Below are 18,455 nucleotides of genomic sequence, written 5' to 3' on the forward strand. Positions count from 1 at the left end.
CACCTGTATGTATGTGTCCGTGCCCACCTGTATGTACGTATGTGTCCGTGCCCACCTGTATGTACACATGTCGGTGCCCAAGCCCTGTAGTTCACTGAGGGCGCCTTCTCCGAGCCTTACAGCAGGGTGCCGGGGGGTGACACCCCCCCCCACCCCCGAGGCGGGGTCCGCCGCGCCCGTACGCGCCGGCACAGAGCCCGCAGCTCGGCGCCCCTTCCCGCCCGCCTGCCCGCGGCAGCGATGCGGTTCGTGCCGCTCTCGCCCGCCGCCCGCCGTTCCCCTCTCCGCGCCCGGCGCTCCCGGCGCCCAGCCCGCCGGCGGCCCAGCGGCGGCGGGGCCCGGCATGGAGCGGCTGCAGGTGGATGCGGCGGCGCCGGAGGAGTACGCGGAGTACCGGCGGTGAGCGCAGGGCGGAGGGGCGGCGGGGCGGGGGGCGCGGGGCCGGCGGTGCCCTCAGCCCCGCCCGCGGTTTCCCCCTGAGGCGCTCCCCGCGGGCCGGGCGCCGCGCCGCTCGCCTGCCGCCATCCTGAAGCCGCCTCTTCGGGGGCTGCGGCGGCTTCGTTGTACCACGTTCCGCTCCTCGGCCCCCTCGCCCCGCCGCCATTTATCGGCGGAATCGGAAGTTCCCTGACTGGCTCCGTGAAGGCGCCCGAGCGTGGCTCTGCGCCGAGGGGGAATGGCTCCCGGGCCTGAAGCGGGGGCGGCGAAGGCGCAGGCCTTGGGGACAGGCGGCCCCGTACGCCTCCCTGGGGGGGTGAGCCTGGCTGGGTGCCGGGTGCCCCCCCCCCCCCCCCCCCAAAGCCGCCCGGTGGCTCCCCTTTCTCAGCTGGACAGGGGAGGAAAAAACGCAACGAAAAAGCTCGTGGGTCGAGATGAGGGTAGGGAGATCACTCGGCCATTACCGTCCCGGGCAAAACAGACTCGACTTGGGGAAAATCAGTTCAATTTACTACCAATCGAAACTGAGCAGCAGAGAGGAGTGAGAACGTGTAGGGTAATGAGAACTAAACCCAAATCCTAAAACACCTCCCCCACACCCCTCCCTTCTTCCCGGGCTCAATTTCACTCCCCAGTTTTTCTCTACCTCCTCCCCCCAAGCCGCGCAGGGGGATGGGGAATGGGGATTGTGGTCAATTCATCACACGTTGCCTCTGCTGCTCCTTTTTGGGCCCCTCAATACAAGAAAGACATTGAGGTGCTGGAGCGTGTCCAGAGAAGGGCAACGAAGCTGGTGAAGGGTCTGGAGCACAGGTCTTATGAGGAGCGGCTGAGGGAACTGGGGTTGTTTAGCCTGGAGAAGAGGAGGCTGAGGGGAGACCTTATCGCTCTCTACAACTACCTGAAAGGAGGTTGTAGTGAGGTGGGTGTTGGTCTCTTCTCCCAAGTGGTTAGCGATAGGACGAGAGGAAATGGGCTCAAGCTGCGCCAGGGGAGGTTTAGGTTGGAAATTAGGAAAAATTTCTTCACGGAAAGGGTAGTCAAGCATTGGAACATGCTGCCCAGAGAAGTGGTAGAGTCACCATCCCTGGAAGAGTTCAAAAAACATGTAGACATGGCACTTTGGGACATGGTTTAGTGGACATGGTGCTGTTGGGTTGATGATTGGAATGATGATCTTAGAGGTCCTTTCCAATCTTAATGATTCCTAGTTTTAACTTTCATTATAAATGATCCAGCCACCAAGCCAGGAGGTATGGGGTTGCTACTCTACCCTTAATTGGTTTAGTGGTGGACTTGGTAATGTTAGGTTAATGGTTGGACTGGATGATCTTAAAGGTCTTTTCCAGCCTAAATGATTCTATGATTCCTCCTCACGGGAGGACTCCTCACACTCCTCCCCTGCTCCAGCATGGAGTCCCTCCCACGGGACCAGCCCTCCACCAACTGCTCCAGCGTGGGTCCCTTCCACGGGCTGCAGTCCTTCAGGAGCAGGCTGCTCCAGCGTGGGTCCCCACGGGGTCACAAGCCCTGCCAGCAAACCTGCTCCAGTGTGGGCTCCTCTCCACAGGGCCACAGGTCCTGCCAGGAGCCTGCTCTGCCATGGGCTTCTCATGGGGTCACAGCCTCCCTTCAGGCACATCCACCTGCTCTGGTGTGGGCTCCTCCATGGGCTGCAGGTGGATATCTGCTCCACCGTGGGCCTCCATGGGTGCAGGGGCACAGCCTGCCTCACCACAGTCTTCACCAGGGGCTGCAGGGGAATGTCTGCTCTGGTGCCTGGAGCACCTCCTCCCCCGCCTTCTTCACTGACCTTGGTGTCCGCAGAGTGGTTCCTCTCACATATTCTCACTCCTCTCTCCAGCTGCAGTTTGTGTCCTGGTGATTTTTTTTTTTCCCCCCTTGTTAAATACGTTATCATAGAGGCGCTACCACCATCACTGATGGGCTTGGCCAGCAGCGGGTCCGTCTTGGAGCTGGCTGGCATTGGCTCTATCGGACACAGGGGAAGCTTCTAGCAGCTTCTCACAGAAGCCACCCCTAGTAGCCCCCCCCCGTAACAAAACCTTGCCATGCAAACCCTATACAGCCTCGCTGGTGTGAAGGCATGTTGTAAACGTTGACTGTCTGCGAGTGAAGTAGCACATCGTTTCTCACGTCCAGGCCTGCCTGCCTGCCTGCCTGCCTGGCAGTGTGTCTGTGTGATGTGGTGTCAGAGGGTAATCTGCCAACGGCACTACTCTTCCAGGAAATGCGGGCTTTTGTGCATCGTGAATTTATGTTTTTGCAGTGTATAAACGCGTGCCCTTATACGCCTACTTGTCTTTGCTAATCTGGTCATCGCTCCTCTTGAAGGGTTGATGTTGAGTGAAAATAAACGTGAACTCAGTCATTATACTGAGATGTCTTGATTTAGCTTAGGAAAATGTTGAGTAAAACATCAGAGGTAGTAGGCACAGTGGCATTTCTTACATAAGTAGTTACGTGCTAATTCAGTGGGTGTCAGCTGGATTGACATACAAATCTTGACACATTATTCTGGTGCTGTACAGAATTTGTACATTGCTGTACTGGCAATGTACAAATCCACAGAATATTTGACAAAGAATGACTCATTCACTGTTTTAGCACACCCAACAAATAATAACTGAAATATTTACAGACAGTAATAAACTAACCTTCAGCATAGTTAAGTGCTGCAATTAAGTCTAAGTGGTTCATTACAGATTTTACTTACTGTCTTCAGTTGTCTCCACAAATGCAGAATTTGGATGCTGCTCCAGAGTTCAGCTATTCATTGACCTTGGCTTTGAACACAGTGATAGCTTAAACAAATGGGCTTGTCCGAGGGGTGGGATATAGCTGCTATCAACTTTAGGTACAGAAACTAGCACAGTCTTCTTGCAAAGTAGAAGACAGCTTGGACATCATTTGTTACTTTGATGGCAGCGTGGTTCCCTACTTCCAGTTGAATCATCTTACTCAGAGTAGACGAAGATTAGATAACCTGATACAAGTCTGCAGTACAGTTAGGTGTAGATGGGTGAAGTGACTTGCCAGAGGTCATTCAAGAAGTCTGAGGCAGAGCTGGCTGGTTACACAACCCTTGATGCCCGTTGCTTTTTCTGCTGTATGAAAAGGAGCTTGGTAGTTTGCTGTATTAGGTTTTTTCCTTCTCTCTTACAACCCTGGTTTTCAGTCCGTCAGAGCAAATTTTTTAAAAGAGCATTATTCACAAAATTTCTCTAAAATTCAGCTACGGTTCTGTTAAATGTATATCTCTAGAACAGTATTATGAAAGGTAACTTTTTTTTGCATTTAGAGCAAAAGCGATGTTACATATTATTTGAAAAAGTATCTCAAGAAACCTACTTTTATTGCCTTCATTTTCTTACCTTTTTTTTTTTTTATGACATACTTACAGAATTGTAGGTGACGATGATGGAGGAAAGCTCTTTACCCCTGAGGAATATGAGGAGTACAAAAGAAAAGTGTTACCAATTCGGATACAGAACAGGTTGTATGTGAGCTGGAGATCACCAACTGGCATGGACTGTAAGCTTGTGGGACCAGAGACGCTGTGCTTTTGTACTCACCGGTAGGAATCTTTTCATTTTTTTGAACGGTTGTATTTTTTTAAATCAGGAAAATGTAAAATATTTCCAGATACATTACAGTACTGTATAGGTAAGTTAATTTAAGGTCTAAGGGTTGAGAAAATTAGGTTTTAAATCATAAGAACTGTCCTTAAGTCTGAATCTTAATACATTTTTTTGAGACTGGAATGATTTTGTAGTCTTCAATAAATTCAACTTTAAGGTATGAGTTATTGTAGATCAGATTGATTCTACTGTCAAGATGAAACATAAGGATTTGTAATAGTCGTGTAATGAATGGATGTAAAAGCACCTGATAGTATGCATTTAATTGAAAATTAACAACTAGCAGTAATTAATATAGTTAAAGATACTTCGAAACAGAACTTGTAAGATAAATTATAAGACTTTCAGCTATATATACTTTCAGGTATATACTAACAAAGTTATAGAAGTTATTATTTTTGCCTGTTTTAGGTATAAACAACACAAAACGGACTATGAAGTGATTCCAAAAGACCGTCCTATTTGTGTGCCTTGTAGAGTGAGCCGTTGTCCGTGCCAGTCCTATCACTATGTCCCTCTAAACGGCACACAGCCCATCCGTTGTAGATGCAAACACTTTGCTGATCAGCACAGTGCAGCACCTGGATTTGCATGTAACTCTTGTAAGTTACTGATGGACTTGTAGCATTATTTGCTAGGAAACTTAACAGGAACAGCATGTTAGGGATCTGTATTCTGCCCAGAGTATTAGGTATGTGCTGCGCTTGGCACTGATGTGTATTTTGGTCCTTGCAGAAGGATGGGAAATGGGAAGGAAGACAGTGCCTTTTGCACAGCAGGGTTTAGAACAACATCCTTAGCTTACCCAAGTTCTGTGAAAGAGTGTAAGTTTCTGAACGATTTGGTTAGGTACATATGGAGACAGCCACCTGAAGTTAGGCACTATGAAAGCATCCCATTTGCAGTTTGTCATTTCCACTGCTGCGTGCACGTGACTTTTCTACTTGAACTTGTTAGTTTGAGAGAGAGAAGTGTTGATCTTCGTTCCTCTATTGCCTGGTTGAATATAATGGTAATGTATTTTTTTATCTTTTCTCAACTCAATAGGAAGTAGCACTGTTCCCAAATAGTACTATTGTTAGCACTCTAACAAAGCAGTTCCTGAGCATACAGATTGAGGGTCCAGAAATGCAAATGGGAATGGAGTTTCAAGCAAGAGGAAGCTTTCTGCTTGAAATGAAACACCAGTAATTATTAACCATAGAAACTAAATAATGCATAAAGATGTTTTAGCTTGAAACCTCAAATTATGAAAGCTGAAGATTTTTTTGTTCTGTAGTGTTAATAAATGTCTTTCATGAAGTCTGTCTAATTTGTACAGGGAAGATCATAAACAGATTTTGCTGGATGAGAATCATATCCCACAGAATAAAACATAAAATGGGACAGTCCTTCAAGAATTTGCCCTAAGTAATGTGAAAGTCTTAAATGTGCAACTGGATGATTCAGACTGAATCTTTAGAACACAGTGTTTTTAATAATAATTTACATTATGCACTTTTTCTAGTGTTTCTCAAAAATACCTGACACTTCTGAGCGCTTCAAAGATTACACAGAGAAGTGCCCAGACTTGCTTCTATTTTGGACTTGTGTTTTAATGTACTGGTGTTAGTCTAGCCCAGTGCTGTATAAATCTAATGTCATAGATAAATTAGAGATGTACTGTCTTTATAGTTGAAAAAATATTGCTGTTGCACTTTATATATTGTATATACTTTATTCTGTATCCAAGCACAGAGTAAGAGCTCTATTACTGAGGAGTGCCCAAAATGATACGAAAAAGCCTTTAACATTTCCAAGAATGTGATCCTTGAGCGTATTATACAAGACTTTTAAAAAATCTTTCTTGGTGCTCTGCAAAATGAGCTGTAACTGGGAGCTGGAAGCAGGGTAACTTGGATAATGAAATGTTTGCAAAAGCAGTTCCTCAATTTCTTGTTCACATCGTTGCTCCAGCAGGACTTTGATGACAGTCCTAGCTGTAGCTAGGGCAGATATATCACTTCACTCTCTGTTTCTGAATGTCAGATGTCATTTGTATAACCATTTCAGTTACATCCTGTGGCTATGTAAGCTTAAAAAAACCCTGAAAGTCTAACAATACTCTTACATAGAACCTATTTTGCTGTTGCCACAGCCTCTGTTTACTACCCAGACAATTTTGCTAATTTAAAAAGACATTTAAATTGTGATTTGTATCATAAATTGTGATTTGAAGTTTTCTGGCCATGCAACGTTGACATGTGCTGTACACCTTTGGAGATAATACTGCCAAAATGCTGGCAGGTTGCCTTCTCTACCCAGTGACAGAATTTTTTCTCTTTTTATATTTTTTGTCAGGGGAGGGATAGAGAAGGGTGTTACTAATGGCAGTGGTCACAAATTGCAACATAGGAAATCCAGTTAGATATTAGGAAAGAAATGTGTGCTCCAAGGGAAGACCAACATTGGTCCAGGCTGCTCAGAGAGGTAGAATCTCCATCTTTGGAGGTAATCAAAACTTGACTGAATGAGACCCTGAGACTGGACAACTCCTATGATCTAATCCCCACGTTTATCCTTCCTCCTGTTTTACACAGCATTTTCATATCATGATGAAAAGAGGCTGTAAAAGGTTTCAGTAAAGATAGCTGGTTGCTTTGCCCCAAATCACATACGTGCTTCCAAATAGAAAGCGTAGCTGGATGCTTTTGCAGTGAAGGAACTCTAGTTTTTGACAAGATCAGTTTAGGGAAACACCGTTTTGTCTGCAATGAAGTATAAATTCCATTACCATCTCACTCATTACACTTATTTGTTAATTAGGTTCAAAGTGTTCAGGCTTTCATAGTTGCTTTACCTGTGCTTGTGGTCAACCAACATATGCTCATGAAACAGTTGTGGAAACTAAACAAGAGCGCTTAGCCCAAGGAAAGCCCGTGGGGCAGGATGTTCCTTACGCTGCTATGGGAGGACTGACTGGTTTTAGTTCGCTAGCAGAAGGCTACATGAGACTTGATGACAGCGGAATAGGTAAGTGCCGCTGACCCGAGATGAAATTTTAATTCTCCAACTGAGTAGTTTTGAAAAGTAGTAATTGAACAGACTTTCAAGGTTCGGAGGCAAACTGGATCAACAGGAGTAGGACTTAAGACAGATTTTTTTTTCCCAGCAGTCCTTAAGTGTGAAGAGACCACTATGACCATCTTGTCCAACTTCCTATATTCAATTGATAAAAAAACTCTTTATCAATGATTCTGGTGTTCAGCCCAGTAGCTTCTGGTTGAAATGGAGCATATCTTTTAGAAAGAACTCTGTAACTTCTGTTTTTCTCTTAATACTTCCATGTTATATTTATGTTAATCCTTTAGCCTAACGCTGCCCAGGTATTTCTTGGTTATACAGTTACAGCATTTTTTTTTCCAAACTCAAAGGTTAATAGCTGTTCAGCATAAAAAAAAGAGGTCATTTGTAGAACTTTATTTTTGACAGGCATGTTAGTTGGCCTTGATACCTCTGCTGCTCTGTGATTTTGTGTCGTTTAGTAATGGACATATTTTGTCCTGAAATACTATTTTATTTATTATTGCCATGTACTCATCATTTCTTTTTAAAATTCTGGTCTGGTTTCCTGGATTTGTCTAAAGTTTAGAAACTAGCATAACCATAGTAATTAAAGAAACAAAGCTTTTCATTTCTTTTGAAGCGTTTTTTGCTTTTGTAAACTCGGGTTTATGGGGTCTGCAGAGTGTTGTAGATATTAATCTGTAGCCTTGTTTTGACCCCATCATGTATATTCTTAATATACCTCATGAAGTTAATTTTTGTTTTCATTCAACTTGTTTTCTAACAGGGGCTCCTTCTGCTGAACTTTTAGAATGCCCTGTTACCAGCATGGATCATCCATTTCTAAAAGCATTTCAGGGACCTTCTACTTCTGTTCAAACCGTCTTACAGATAGCAGGTGCTATATTAGTAGGATAATATTGTTTTACAAAAAGTGTTCAATATAACATTAATTTATTTTATTATGAGTTGAAGGATGCTTAGGGCTAAAATCAAAGTTAAAAATTGAAATGAGTATTGAAGCCTTGTTAAGTGAAAAGTTATTACAACATTCATGTACCTGAGGTGCTTAGAATAACTGTTTTGTTACTGCTTGTTATTTTTGGTCATTATGTGCTTTTTAACTTTAATGATCTTTTCCTGGCATTTGGTATCTTCCCCATTAATGGTGTCACTTGGGTCAGTTTTTAAAATTTTTAATTTTTAATTCCTACTAGAAGCTTATCATAGCTGAATGGATCATACATATTCAGCGCAATCCTGTGAAACTGCCTTCTGCCAGAAAGTCTTTTCTGCATGGAATTATGGATTGGTGATGCTTATTTTATGTCCCTTATTTAGTATAAGAATTCAGCAATTAATATAACTGTTGAACTCCTCCAGGACTATTTATAATAGCTGCTAGCCTAGACTAAAGAGGTTATTCTTTGGTCCCAATTGCTGGGGTTTGTTACTTGCCTATAAAGATGAGTTCTCAGTTTAAATGTGTTTCGCCAAATGTAAAACAATTAATGGAATAGCAAGTATCATGAATGAAAAAAGTTTGTGGGGTTTTTTTTTTCCCTTCAGGTGGTTCTAGTGCCACAAGGCAAGTTTCTCATGGAAGGCATTCAGAAGATGATGACATGGCTTACTTTGAAAAACGTTATCAAGAACGGGCAAGTTACTAAATTTATTGCTTAATTCAAATATATTTTCACAAGAGGATTTCTAAAAAAGATAAATGTACGTTTTGAGTGGCATATAAATGCACTATATCATTTGTTCTCTTCCTGAGAAAACACTACTTTCTTAAAATAAAGTTTTAAATACAGTTATGAGCTACTGCAGGATTTCAGAGGTCAGTCATGTCTGGGATGGTATTTACCTTAACTGGGCAGATTTTTATTGAGGTAACTCTCCATTACAGAAAAACAAAATATTTCACTATGTGACAAAAATAAACAACAAAGACAACTCACAGAAAGTCAACCGTGACATTTAGGAATGTGTTTTTGCTACCTCATTTATAAAACTTTATGATTTTCTTTTCTTTATGGATGTCTGTGTAGTTGGGCTACATCTGGTGCATCTCTTTTAGATGAGCTGAATCACCCCCTTAGAGGTGCCTCCTCCACCCCACTGACTGTATTGCAAATTTAAATGCCCTGTGGTGTAGGTTACTTAGATGCTTAAACACTTATTCTTTCCCCACGTTAGCTCCTTAGCTCCACCATCTCTGCTGGAAGTATGTCTTGACTGTTTATGAATTCTTTTGTAAGGCAATGTTGCATAATTAACTTTTAAAATTTTAACTGCTGTTATGCTTGCTTCTTGCAACAAGGTGGTTGTTAATGAGAAAGCTGTTCTAGCTTTGTGAAATTTTAACTAATTTATCTTCGAAATCATCACAAAATATGGTAAGATGTTACAAATATAGTATCAGTTTATAGGAGAAAACATGTTACTATCAAATCCAATTGCTATGTTTCTTTTTCCCCCTAAGATTTTTTTTTCTTTGCAAAAGGTAGTAGGAATTTCAGATACAAACCTCAAGCCTCCAAATATGGAAAAATGTTTTAAAATGAGTTCCTGTGTAGACCAACAACAGGATTGCTTAGCAGTGAGTTCATTTGTAGACATCCAAATCAGGACTGGGGCCTTGCTTTCTTTCTTTTGACACTATTTTTTGGGGGAAAAAAAGCACGTTAAAAACATTATTTTATTTTTCCTTGCGTTTTTGATAGCAACATGATATCTTACATTCAATGAGATGTGAAAGTCCATGCATCCCTTTTATATAATTGCTCTAAATAGGATTTCATTCACTAATGTAACAATACTTCAGAATGGCTGTTGCTTCTAAAAACAACAGATGTATTTGTTTGGATTATAGTCTTACTACAAAATGGCAGAGTTAAATGTATGTGTGTTGGTAAATCATACCATGCTATAAGAGCCTACTGTGTAGAAAAATCTTACGAGAGGAAGACATGACCTTGTGGGTCAGCAAGGAGACACTGAGATGGAGGTTTAGCATCTACCTCAGCAACAAACTTCCTATGTGGTTTTGTGCATGCTGGTTAGTCTGTGTCTGTTACATGTCTGTAATAAAACTTCTTTACCATTCATTGACATAAAGATAAAACCATGAACATTTGTGAGGCACTTTGGCCTTGAGGGATACATAAATACCTAGATTGCCATTATCAGAGATAAAGGCAGCCCTGGTTTGAATAGGGGAGCAGCTGCAGAGCTATGGAAGTGCTCCTTTGTCCTATGATGCAAAAGTAAGCAATGCTGGGTTGGGCTTACAATGATCTGCAGCTCTCTCCATTGCTTATATCACTGTGGTAAATTTATGACTAGATGTAGAGATTTAATATTGCATTACTAGCCGACTTGCAAATTAATGCTTGAACCACTGTTGGTGTCTGTCTTTGTTACAGCTGAAAAAGGAGAAGGCTGCTAAACAGAAGGAGAAAAGTCCAGTGCCATCAAAGAAGCCATGAGATTAATAAAGACATACTTATTGTATGGCACAGTGTTAATTGTTGTACTGAAGAGTGTTTTTTGCTGTGCCTACCTGCATACCTGTATTTCTTAATTTCTTTATTCTGCTGTTTTGGTCTATTGCTGAAATTAATTTTTAATTATCTTGTTGTCATAAAATTGGTACTTCAATTAATGCATTTCTAATCTCCAGAATTGTTACATAGATCTTCCTTTGAGAATGGAAAATCGTATTTAGAGATTTACAGAACTGTTATTTAAGATCTGAGAGAATAAGCACGTATTTAAGTATTACATTGTAGTAGGGCAGAGAAAATATATGTCCTATTCTTAGACTTCTATGACACACTTTCTTTGTTTGTAGAGTCCTTAGAACTCATCTTGTTCATGCATTTTTACTTGGTGGGATTTGTTCTGTTAATATTGTCATTTTAATCTTTTCTTTAAATCTTTTTTTTCTTTCTGTTGGTTTCATCACCTTTACATAAAATTCAAACATACCCTTCTTCTCTCACACTTCTCTAGGCTGTTCTTGCCAACGTATAAATATTTTTTACATGTGAAGTTCTGTGCACATGTAAATCCATTTCCACACATACTTACTAGCTACTTGAAGGCATTCTGCTTGTATACTTTATCCTGGATTTCTCAAGCGGTACCATTCTCCCAGTTCTCTTTGTCTGATACTGTCCATAACAAAGATTCTATTACACTAGACTTCTGAACACATTAAGTGGAAATGGATATGCTATTTATTGCATGTAAACAAATAATTATATAGTGTTTGATATAAACTTACTTATCCAACACATAACTCTTTCATCATGTCTAATCCAACAGAGACTGAGTCCCTCAAGAAGGGCGATGTGCTTTTGTATTCTTTGTCCATATTCACAGCTGTGGCAGCATATGTTGTGCTAGAGGTAGGGGAGAGGAAAATTTAAAATTTCGTAACTTGGTGTGGTGGTTTAAATCTGCGAGGCAGAACAGCAAGAGCTTGGTACAGAATAACTGGCAGAGGCTGCAGTTTCAGAGGCAAAAGCAGAGCCTGAGCTAACTTTGTTAGTCTCCTTTGAAAACAGAGGTGTAAGTCAGTTTGTCCATAAAAATACTTGAATATGTCTCTTGGACTGAAGGCTTTTCAGGTGGTATGTGTGTACTGTGACTATAGCAAGCGTTGGGAGAAGCTTTCAAAGCTCTGATTCTCATCAGAGAGAATGCCTCTGTGTGCCTGATGCCTTTATGTGCCTGATTGGCGGAGGGAAAGAGGTGACGTTGAATGCATTTGGTACAGGGCAAATTGCTTTTTTGTTCAGATTATCAGCTGCAGGAGGGAAGGAGAGTTCTTGGAGGTGCATGCAGGTCATACAGTGACTGATGGAGGTGGCTGGAATCCAAGCGAGAACGAATTGGAAGGCTCAATTGCCCAAATTCAAAGATTATAAAAGGCCATTTACCTTAACTCCGAGCTAGACTGCCATTACTACAGATGCCACTCAAAGAGGTTAATCTGTTACTTTAATTGAAATGCATAATATATCAAAGTGTCTAATGGATGTTTTAAAAGTACCTTTAGCTTTAAATTCTACACTGTAACATACTGCTTTAACTTAATAAATAAAAATATTCATTTGAGCACCCTCTTCTGGTCCTAATAAGCAATCATTTCTAGATACTCAGTCTTGTAAGTAAATGGGGGTTTCACAATAGAATTACAAGAAACAAACAAATGTAAATAACATTGGTAAAAAAATGGTAAATAAAAATATATTAAAAAAATTCAGTCTTCAGAGAGATTATTACAAGCTTAATTGTGGAAGTTTATCCTACTTTTCTATTTATGCCCGTGGCTATACCCATTAGGGAATGCAGTTCCAGAAATGTATGTGTGCATTTCAGAGATGAGGCTTCTCACACCAAAATACTGTTCTAGACAAAGGTTTTATTAATTACAAAAAAACTTGCATTTTGTTTTTATACTGGTAATATAATGTTTTACTTCTAGCAGGTTATGTATTATGCTTTTATTGACATTTTGAACTAAAAATACTTGTCAGTTCTAAATGTTTGCTAAATTCAGTCTTACTAAAATGTACTTTGATCATCATGAACTGGTTTTATCAAAGTCAATTTTGAAAAATTTTATTCTGTGCTTAAACTTATTTAAAATTTCCACTTAAATGATACTAAAAATTATTACATTTATTTCATGACATTTCTTTTTAGTTGGAAAATAGGTGGGATCATAAAAATACCAACTGCATTGCTTAGGAGTTCTGACCACTTTTCACCATGTTGATGACATCCAAGTAAAAGAAACTCACTTCCCTTACTAGAAGGTGTACTTTTGACTTCTTGGTACTCATGTAGTACTTTTTTGCAGAATTTTTATTCCTGTCTATACATGAAAAAACAGGTACAGCTCATAATGTTGCTGGCTGTGAAAACTGGACACTGATGTCATGTCTTAAGTGAAATTTGCACTTAACTGGAATTACCCTTATTTTTATCCTAAAAAAACCCCAACCATCATTTTGTAGGAATCGAAATTGCAACCTCCAATTCTATTGAAAAATCTCTTTATAATTCTATTAAGACAATGTTTGTAAAGCTAAAAGCAGAGACCAAATGCTAGTATGTTTGCCATTAACAGCAGTCATTAAATAAAGAGGTCAGTTTAACATGTACTTGTAGATGGTTTGTTTTCTTGAGAGCAGTCGTGAACTTTGAACATAATATCATGGGACAGATAAGTTATCGGTTCATCTGTATGATTTATTTGTGGGCGTGTATCTGTCATTCAGCTAGACACATTAACCGTTTCTGACTCTAATCCAAGGAATCTGGCATGGGAGGAATGGTTTGTTGTCATACAGAGCGCTCTGAGCTGGTAAAGCCTAATTGTGTAGGTCCTGGGTAATGCTTAAGCACTTCTCATTTTTTTAAATAGCTGGCTTTCAAATCAATATTTTGCCATTATGGTAACACCCCTAGAGTGTAGAACATCGTATTTTTCACTAGTTTTGATTATCCTATGAAAGGCTTAGATGTACCATGGTTATTTATGATAGTAGAGACTGGTCAGCGATCCTAAGTGGAGGGCAAGTGGCTCCTTCCCCTTCTGTGCTTCTCCGATGCTAAATATAAAATGCATGTCTGTCTCAGGTTTGGGAGGAAGGGGAATGTAATGTGTGAATTCGCAGTCAGTAACCGCATCCATGCAGAATTACTTTGTCAAGTTGTCAGCGTCTTTACAGCATGTTGTGCATATTAAACGGTTTGCAGGTCTCGTGTCTGCACGTCCCTGGGGTCTCTGGCAGTATAGTTTCGTTGTAGCCACGTAGGCTAAGGAAAGAGACGACTTTGCAGGTAGTGGTAATTTTTTCTTGTACAAATAGAATTGAAAACAACAACAAAGGTTTCCCACTCTAAAAGACCTTGCACAGGTGTACCTGTTTTTTTTTTTTTTTCCCCCCGTAACAAGAGATACTTTTGCCTAGAAGCCTACCCCTGCTTTGGAGCCCTTAGCATTTGTCTTCTGGTAGAGTAAATTGTTTGCTTTCTGCTGGCTGTAGCTGTAATTTTACATTCACCGTAGCTGCGCCTGTCGGCGCTGGCTGGGCACGAAAGCCCCGCGCTCCTTCAGTCACCTCCCTATGTAGGGTCCCGGGCTCCACCCTAACACGTCCCCTGCGTAACACCGGCCCCCCGGCCTCGCCAGTGCCTTCGTCCATTTTCACTCCCCCGTTAAATACGACAGGGAAATTGCAGATCGCTGTGCGTGAAACCAAAAGATGCGGCACCGACACATCGCGCCGGGGGAAAGCGGAGGAGCGCCTTCGCGCCTTCGCGCCTTCGCAGGTACGTCGAGGCCGGCGGGGAGGATGTCATCAACGCAGGAGCCTCGCGGCTGCTGCTTCCTTTACGCGTCAAAACCGGGATCAGCACGCACTGATCGCCACCCTTTCGTGGGTGAAGGGCGCGTCTGGGCATACCCGTGCGGATTTGCAGAAAAAACCTGGTGCCTACGAGCTCGCCAGAGGCTCTGGGGTCGCTGCGGCTGGCGTTTGGGCTTTGCCCGCAGGCGGGAGCAGGCGCAGGGAGGCCGCGTCCCCCCAGCGCTGCCCCGCCCGGAGGGAGGGGAGCGGGGCGAAGGCACGGCCGGGCCGGGGCGCCGGGACCCGCCGGGGCCGGGCAGGCGCATGCGCAGTGCCGTGGCGGGCGGCGGCGGGAGCGCGAGCACGAGCACGTGTGGCCGCGGCGGGGCCCGTCGCCCTCAGCCGGCCCGGCCGCCTCAGGCAGCGCCGCGGCTGCTCCGTCGGCGGGAGGCCGGCGCCCGGCCCTCGCTCCCGAGCGCTCCCCGGGGGCTGCCAGGGGCGCAGGGCTGCGCGGAGAGGAGGGGGCCCTGCGTTGCCGGCGGGCAGTGGCGGCCGTGGTAGCCTCACGGTGCTTCCTCGCCTAAAAAAAGCGGTTTTCGCTAAAGAAACGGGTCGCCTCGCTTGGCAGGGAGGCGGGCTGAGGAGAAACGGGGCTAGGCGATGGGAGAGCAGGAGCCCACGAAGCAGTGAACCCGTGAAGCGTTCAGGGCCCGGACATTGGCCCGGGCCTGCGGGGCGGGTGCGTGTGCCTCGCCTCGCCACGGGCCTCTGGAAGAATACCTGAATTTCTCTTTTCACTGTAGGTATCTTGTAACGTTTCAGAGTCTGTTGTCATGGATGGAGATACAGAGTATGACGAAGGTAATGTGAGGTGGTTTTTAAAACAAACACACACATAATCTGACACTTGAGAGTAATTTTTTTTTTTTTTTCTTTCCCCTCAAGTTGAAGACGTTGTGGGCTGCCACATTGAAGATGCTGTAACATTTTGGGCACAGGTGAATTCAGAGAACTATTTGATTTTAACTGAGTGTTTAATCTTATCTTCCCCTCCCCAGCAAGCCTCTATAGAAGTGAGAATAAATGATAGCATTTGATGTTGGAAAAAAAAGAGGTACTTTAGATTTCAGAATTGTAAGTATTATTGCGCCCTTTTAAAGTGAAATCAGCTAGTCTTTTCTGAAATGTCAAAAAGAATTGTTCATCCATCTGTTTGAATTGTAGCTGGGTTTTCTTGACTATTTGGTAGACCCTATGCCAAAAAAATAAATAAATTGAGGGTTAAAATATTTGCTGTTGACTGAAGAATACTGTAGGAGGCAGTTGGAGCCCTGCTGAGGGTGGATCCCCTGCCCTCTAACAGCTGAGCGTGTGGGGCAGTCCAGTGAAGCTTGATGTAGAGGTGGTTCAAAGATGCTAGGTCCTTTCAAGTTTTGTGTAGATGGGCAGGAGGATGTTGGATGGGGGGAGTTGAGGAAAAGTAAAAAAAAACCCAAAACAATGAGGAGTTTTCATTAATGTAGGGGGTGCAGCAGGGAGAGGGGAAAATCCTGAAGGAGTGCTAAAGCTTGCCTTTTCTATTAGGTCTGCTGGCTAATTGGTAGGTACATATTAGTCAACACCTGTGTAGCTTGGAGCCAGTTGGAGAAGGTGATGCTGCTTGTTGTGTCCGTAATAGGAATTTGGGGAGGGGGACCAAACTTTACTCATTCTGTTTATAGAATAGCTTCTTTTAATAAAGGGATTTTTAGATGTAGTAGTCATAGGTAATTGTCCTTTAGGTTCTTACCCTGGCATTTGGAGACTTGGTCACAGTGGTTTTTGATACTGTAAGGTACAAAAGTTAGGCCTGTACTTCTAAGGTTAACAAAATGTTTAGTTGCGCGAGTGTTTTCTTTCCTGCTCTGAGCTCTGGATCCTTTCCTTTGAATGAGTAGCATGTCATCTAATAAATGCCATGTTACTGGAATTGACCCAGGTTTACAGTGGTTCAGATACCAAATTGTAACTGGAAAGACTCTGCTGCTCTCAGCCAAACCAAAACCCAAGTCTTGCATGGAAAGAGAACAAGGGGTGTGCCACAGCTGTTTTCTCCTTGTATTAAGGAGGGAAAGAAACAGACGACCAAATACATACTCAAATTTGTAACGAAGGATTGATAAGTAAGATCTGCATACTGCTCGCAGAAGCTGGTAATTAAACTGTTAAAAATGTTCGTTGCAAACTATTTCTCTGGAGTACATTACCTGCCCCTGATCCATTTTGTTAATTTTTGGAAGAAAATGAGAGCAGGCTTACAAATGCAACTAAAATCATGAAGATTGGAAGCTTAAGGTGGGGCATTACTCATCTCAACAGCAGTGCAACTGTTTTGATTTAATTTTGGGCTGTTATAAGCCATCAAGCATCTATTAAAAGTGACAGTTAATAACTTGTACCCTCTCTCCACACTTCTTAGAACGTCAGTAGATGTAATGACCTCTTGAAATTAAGTTGTGCGCTGGCAGAAGCTTGTCCTCGGGCTAACGCAGTTTTTGGCAAACCTGATTTTAGTAAGGTATGTAGGTTGTGTACATGTGGCGTTTTGTTTTTCACCTGGATGTAGAAGCCTTAATTCCACACAACCATTTTCTTAGGTATTTTCTGATCTTTGATTATGCTGTGGGTTATGTTCTCACTGCTGGCTTTCGTAAAGAAAATGCTTATTTTGTATAAGCAAGTTTAAAACTTTCTGCACTTCAGACTTCAGTTAAATTACACAACCATAGGGTTTTTTTAACACTCAGGAAATACTACAAGAAGGTAATACACAGCACGCTGAATTCTCTTTCTTTGTCCAGTATGCATTATGGGTTATCTTTAACAAGAGAGCAATGCTTTTTCAGAGAAATGATTCTTTGCTCCATCTCAAGAAGTGCGGAAGATCTTACAAAAACCTGTAATGTTAAATGTGCTGGACAAAGTACTCTTAAGAAGATAACAAGGGCGTATTTAATAGCAGTTCTATGAAAAACATACAGAGAGTGATGGCAACTTTTGTTTTTGTGTGTGAATTATTGATGGCTTATTGCAAAGTGAGGTTTAAATAAAAAGATTTGTCTGAACTGTTTGTGTGTGCAGGTAAATGACCTACATTCCTATTGAAAAGGAAGAAAATGCACCAACAGCAAGCCCAGCATGTTTGTGGTGTGACTGGCCTGTTCCTTTGTTGGGCTTACTAAGCCATCAGTGTCAATAAAATGTTGTAGCAACACATTAACGGAAAAGCCATGAGAGTCTGTTGTGTAAAATGCTGACGTTTTTCTAGTTGCAAAATTTTCTTGGAGCTCTTGTTTTTGGAGTAGAGGATTGTGTTTTTGAAGCATTAGCATATATCGTTATGAGAGATAGGATATCAAATACGTTACTTTTTTTTCATACTGCTGTTGAGATAATTATAGGAGAGCGTGAAAATAAGATTTATAATGTATTAGAAATACCATTTTGAGGTATGCTTATATTTTCAGAATGCTATTCTTGATCTTTTTTTCCTAATTTCCAGATTTATGGTGGCTGTTTTTCTGAAGATGGATGTTGGTATAGATGTAAGGTACAGCAAGTGATCAGCAATGAAAAGGCAGGAACCGTTTCTCTGATTAATTCTCTAATTAATTGTGTATCAGTGCTACATGCAGGATGATAGGAATAAACGCAACTCCTCTTTTTGAAACTTGCTGTGTGAATGCATTTAAAAACATTGAATATACACGTAGGACACAAATTCAAGTGACCTGTAATTTTGAAAACTGCTGATGGAAAGACTGGCAAAACATGACATACTTGCAAAGTGCTGTTTGTATCTCTTTATGAAGAGACTCATGAGTGGTAGTTAATGTTGTTAAGCAATGTAATTTAATTTCAAAACTTCTGAGTGGTGAAAATGGCAGCTTTCGTGTGACAT

At 42.2% G+C, this 18,455-nt stretch overlaps 2 protein-coding genes across 2 annotated transcripts in view; both read left to right on the forward strand.

Annotated features, from left to right (window-relative positions):
• The first annotated feature begins 328 nt into the window (after window positions 1-328).
• FAM221A (family with sequence similarity 221 member A) lies at window positions 329-10,636 on the forward strand. Its single transcript, XM_075706124.1, has 7 exons — window positions 329-399; window positions 3,863-4,036; window positions 4,512-4,702; window positions 6,906-7,112; window positions 7,933-8,043; window positions 8,715-8,803; window positions 10,574-10,636. The coding sequence occupies exons 1-7, from the start codon at window positions 344-346 to the stop codon at window positions 10,634-10,636; spliced, it is 891 nt and encodes a 296-aa protein (XP_075562239.1). The 5' UTR covers window positions 329-343.
• A 4,712-nt stretch (window positions 10,637-15,348) lies between these two features.
• STK31 (serine/threonine kinase 31) overlaps window positions 15,349-18,455 on the forward strand; it is a 38,505-nt gene continuing 35,398 nt past the window's right edge. Inside the window, exons 1-4 of the mRNA XM_075728237.1 lie at window positions 15,349-15,376; window positions 15,461-15,513; window positions 16,974-17,072; window positions 18,057-18,131. Coding sequence (XP_075584352.1) covers window positions 15,349-15,376; window positions 15,461-15,513; window positions 16,974-17,072; window positions 18,057-18,131 — 255 coding nt within the window. The remainder of the gene's footprint in view (window positions 15,377-15,460; window positions 15,514-16,973; window positions 17,073-18,056; window positions 18,132-18,455) is intronic.

The sequence above is a fragment of the Pelecanus crispus genome, chromosome 2 (assembly GCF_030463565.1).
Source record: "Pelecanus crispus isolate bPelCri1 chromosome 2, bPelCri1.pri, whole genome shotgun sequence".
In the NCBI taxonomy this organism is placed as follows: Eukaryota; Metazoa; Chordata; class Aves; order Pelecaniformes; family Pelecanidae; genus Pelecanus; species Pelecanus crispus.

Excerpts from the sequence above, each read along its gene's own strand:
- FAM221A (XM_075706124.1), top strand. The coding sequence starts at position 344 with ATGGAGCGGCTGCAGGTGGATGCGGCGGCGCCGGAGGAGTACGCGGAG. Across the intron at positions 4,037-4,511 it reads CTGTGCTTTTGTACTCACCG|GTATAAACAACACAAAACGG; the intron begins GTAGGAATCTTT and ends TGCCTGTTTTAG. Across the intron at positions 7,113-7,932 it reads ACTTGATGACAGCGGAATAG|GGGCTCCTTCTGCTGAACTT; the intron begins GTAAGTGCCGCT and ends GTTTTCTAACAG.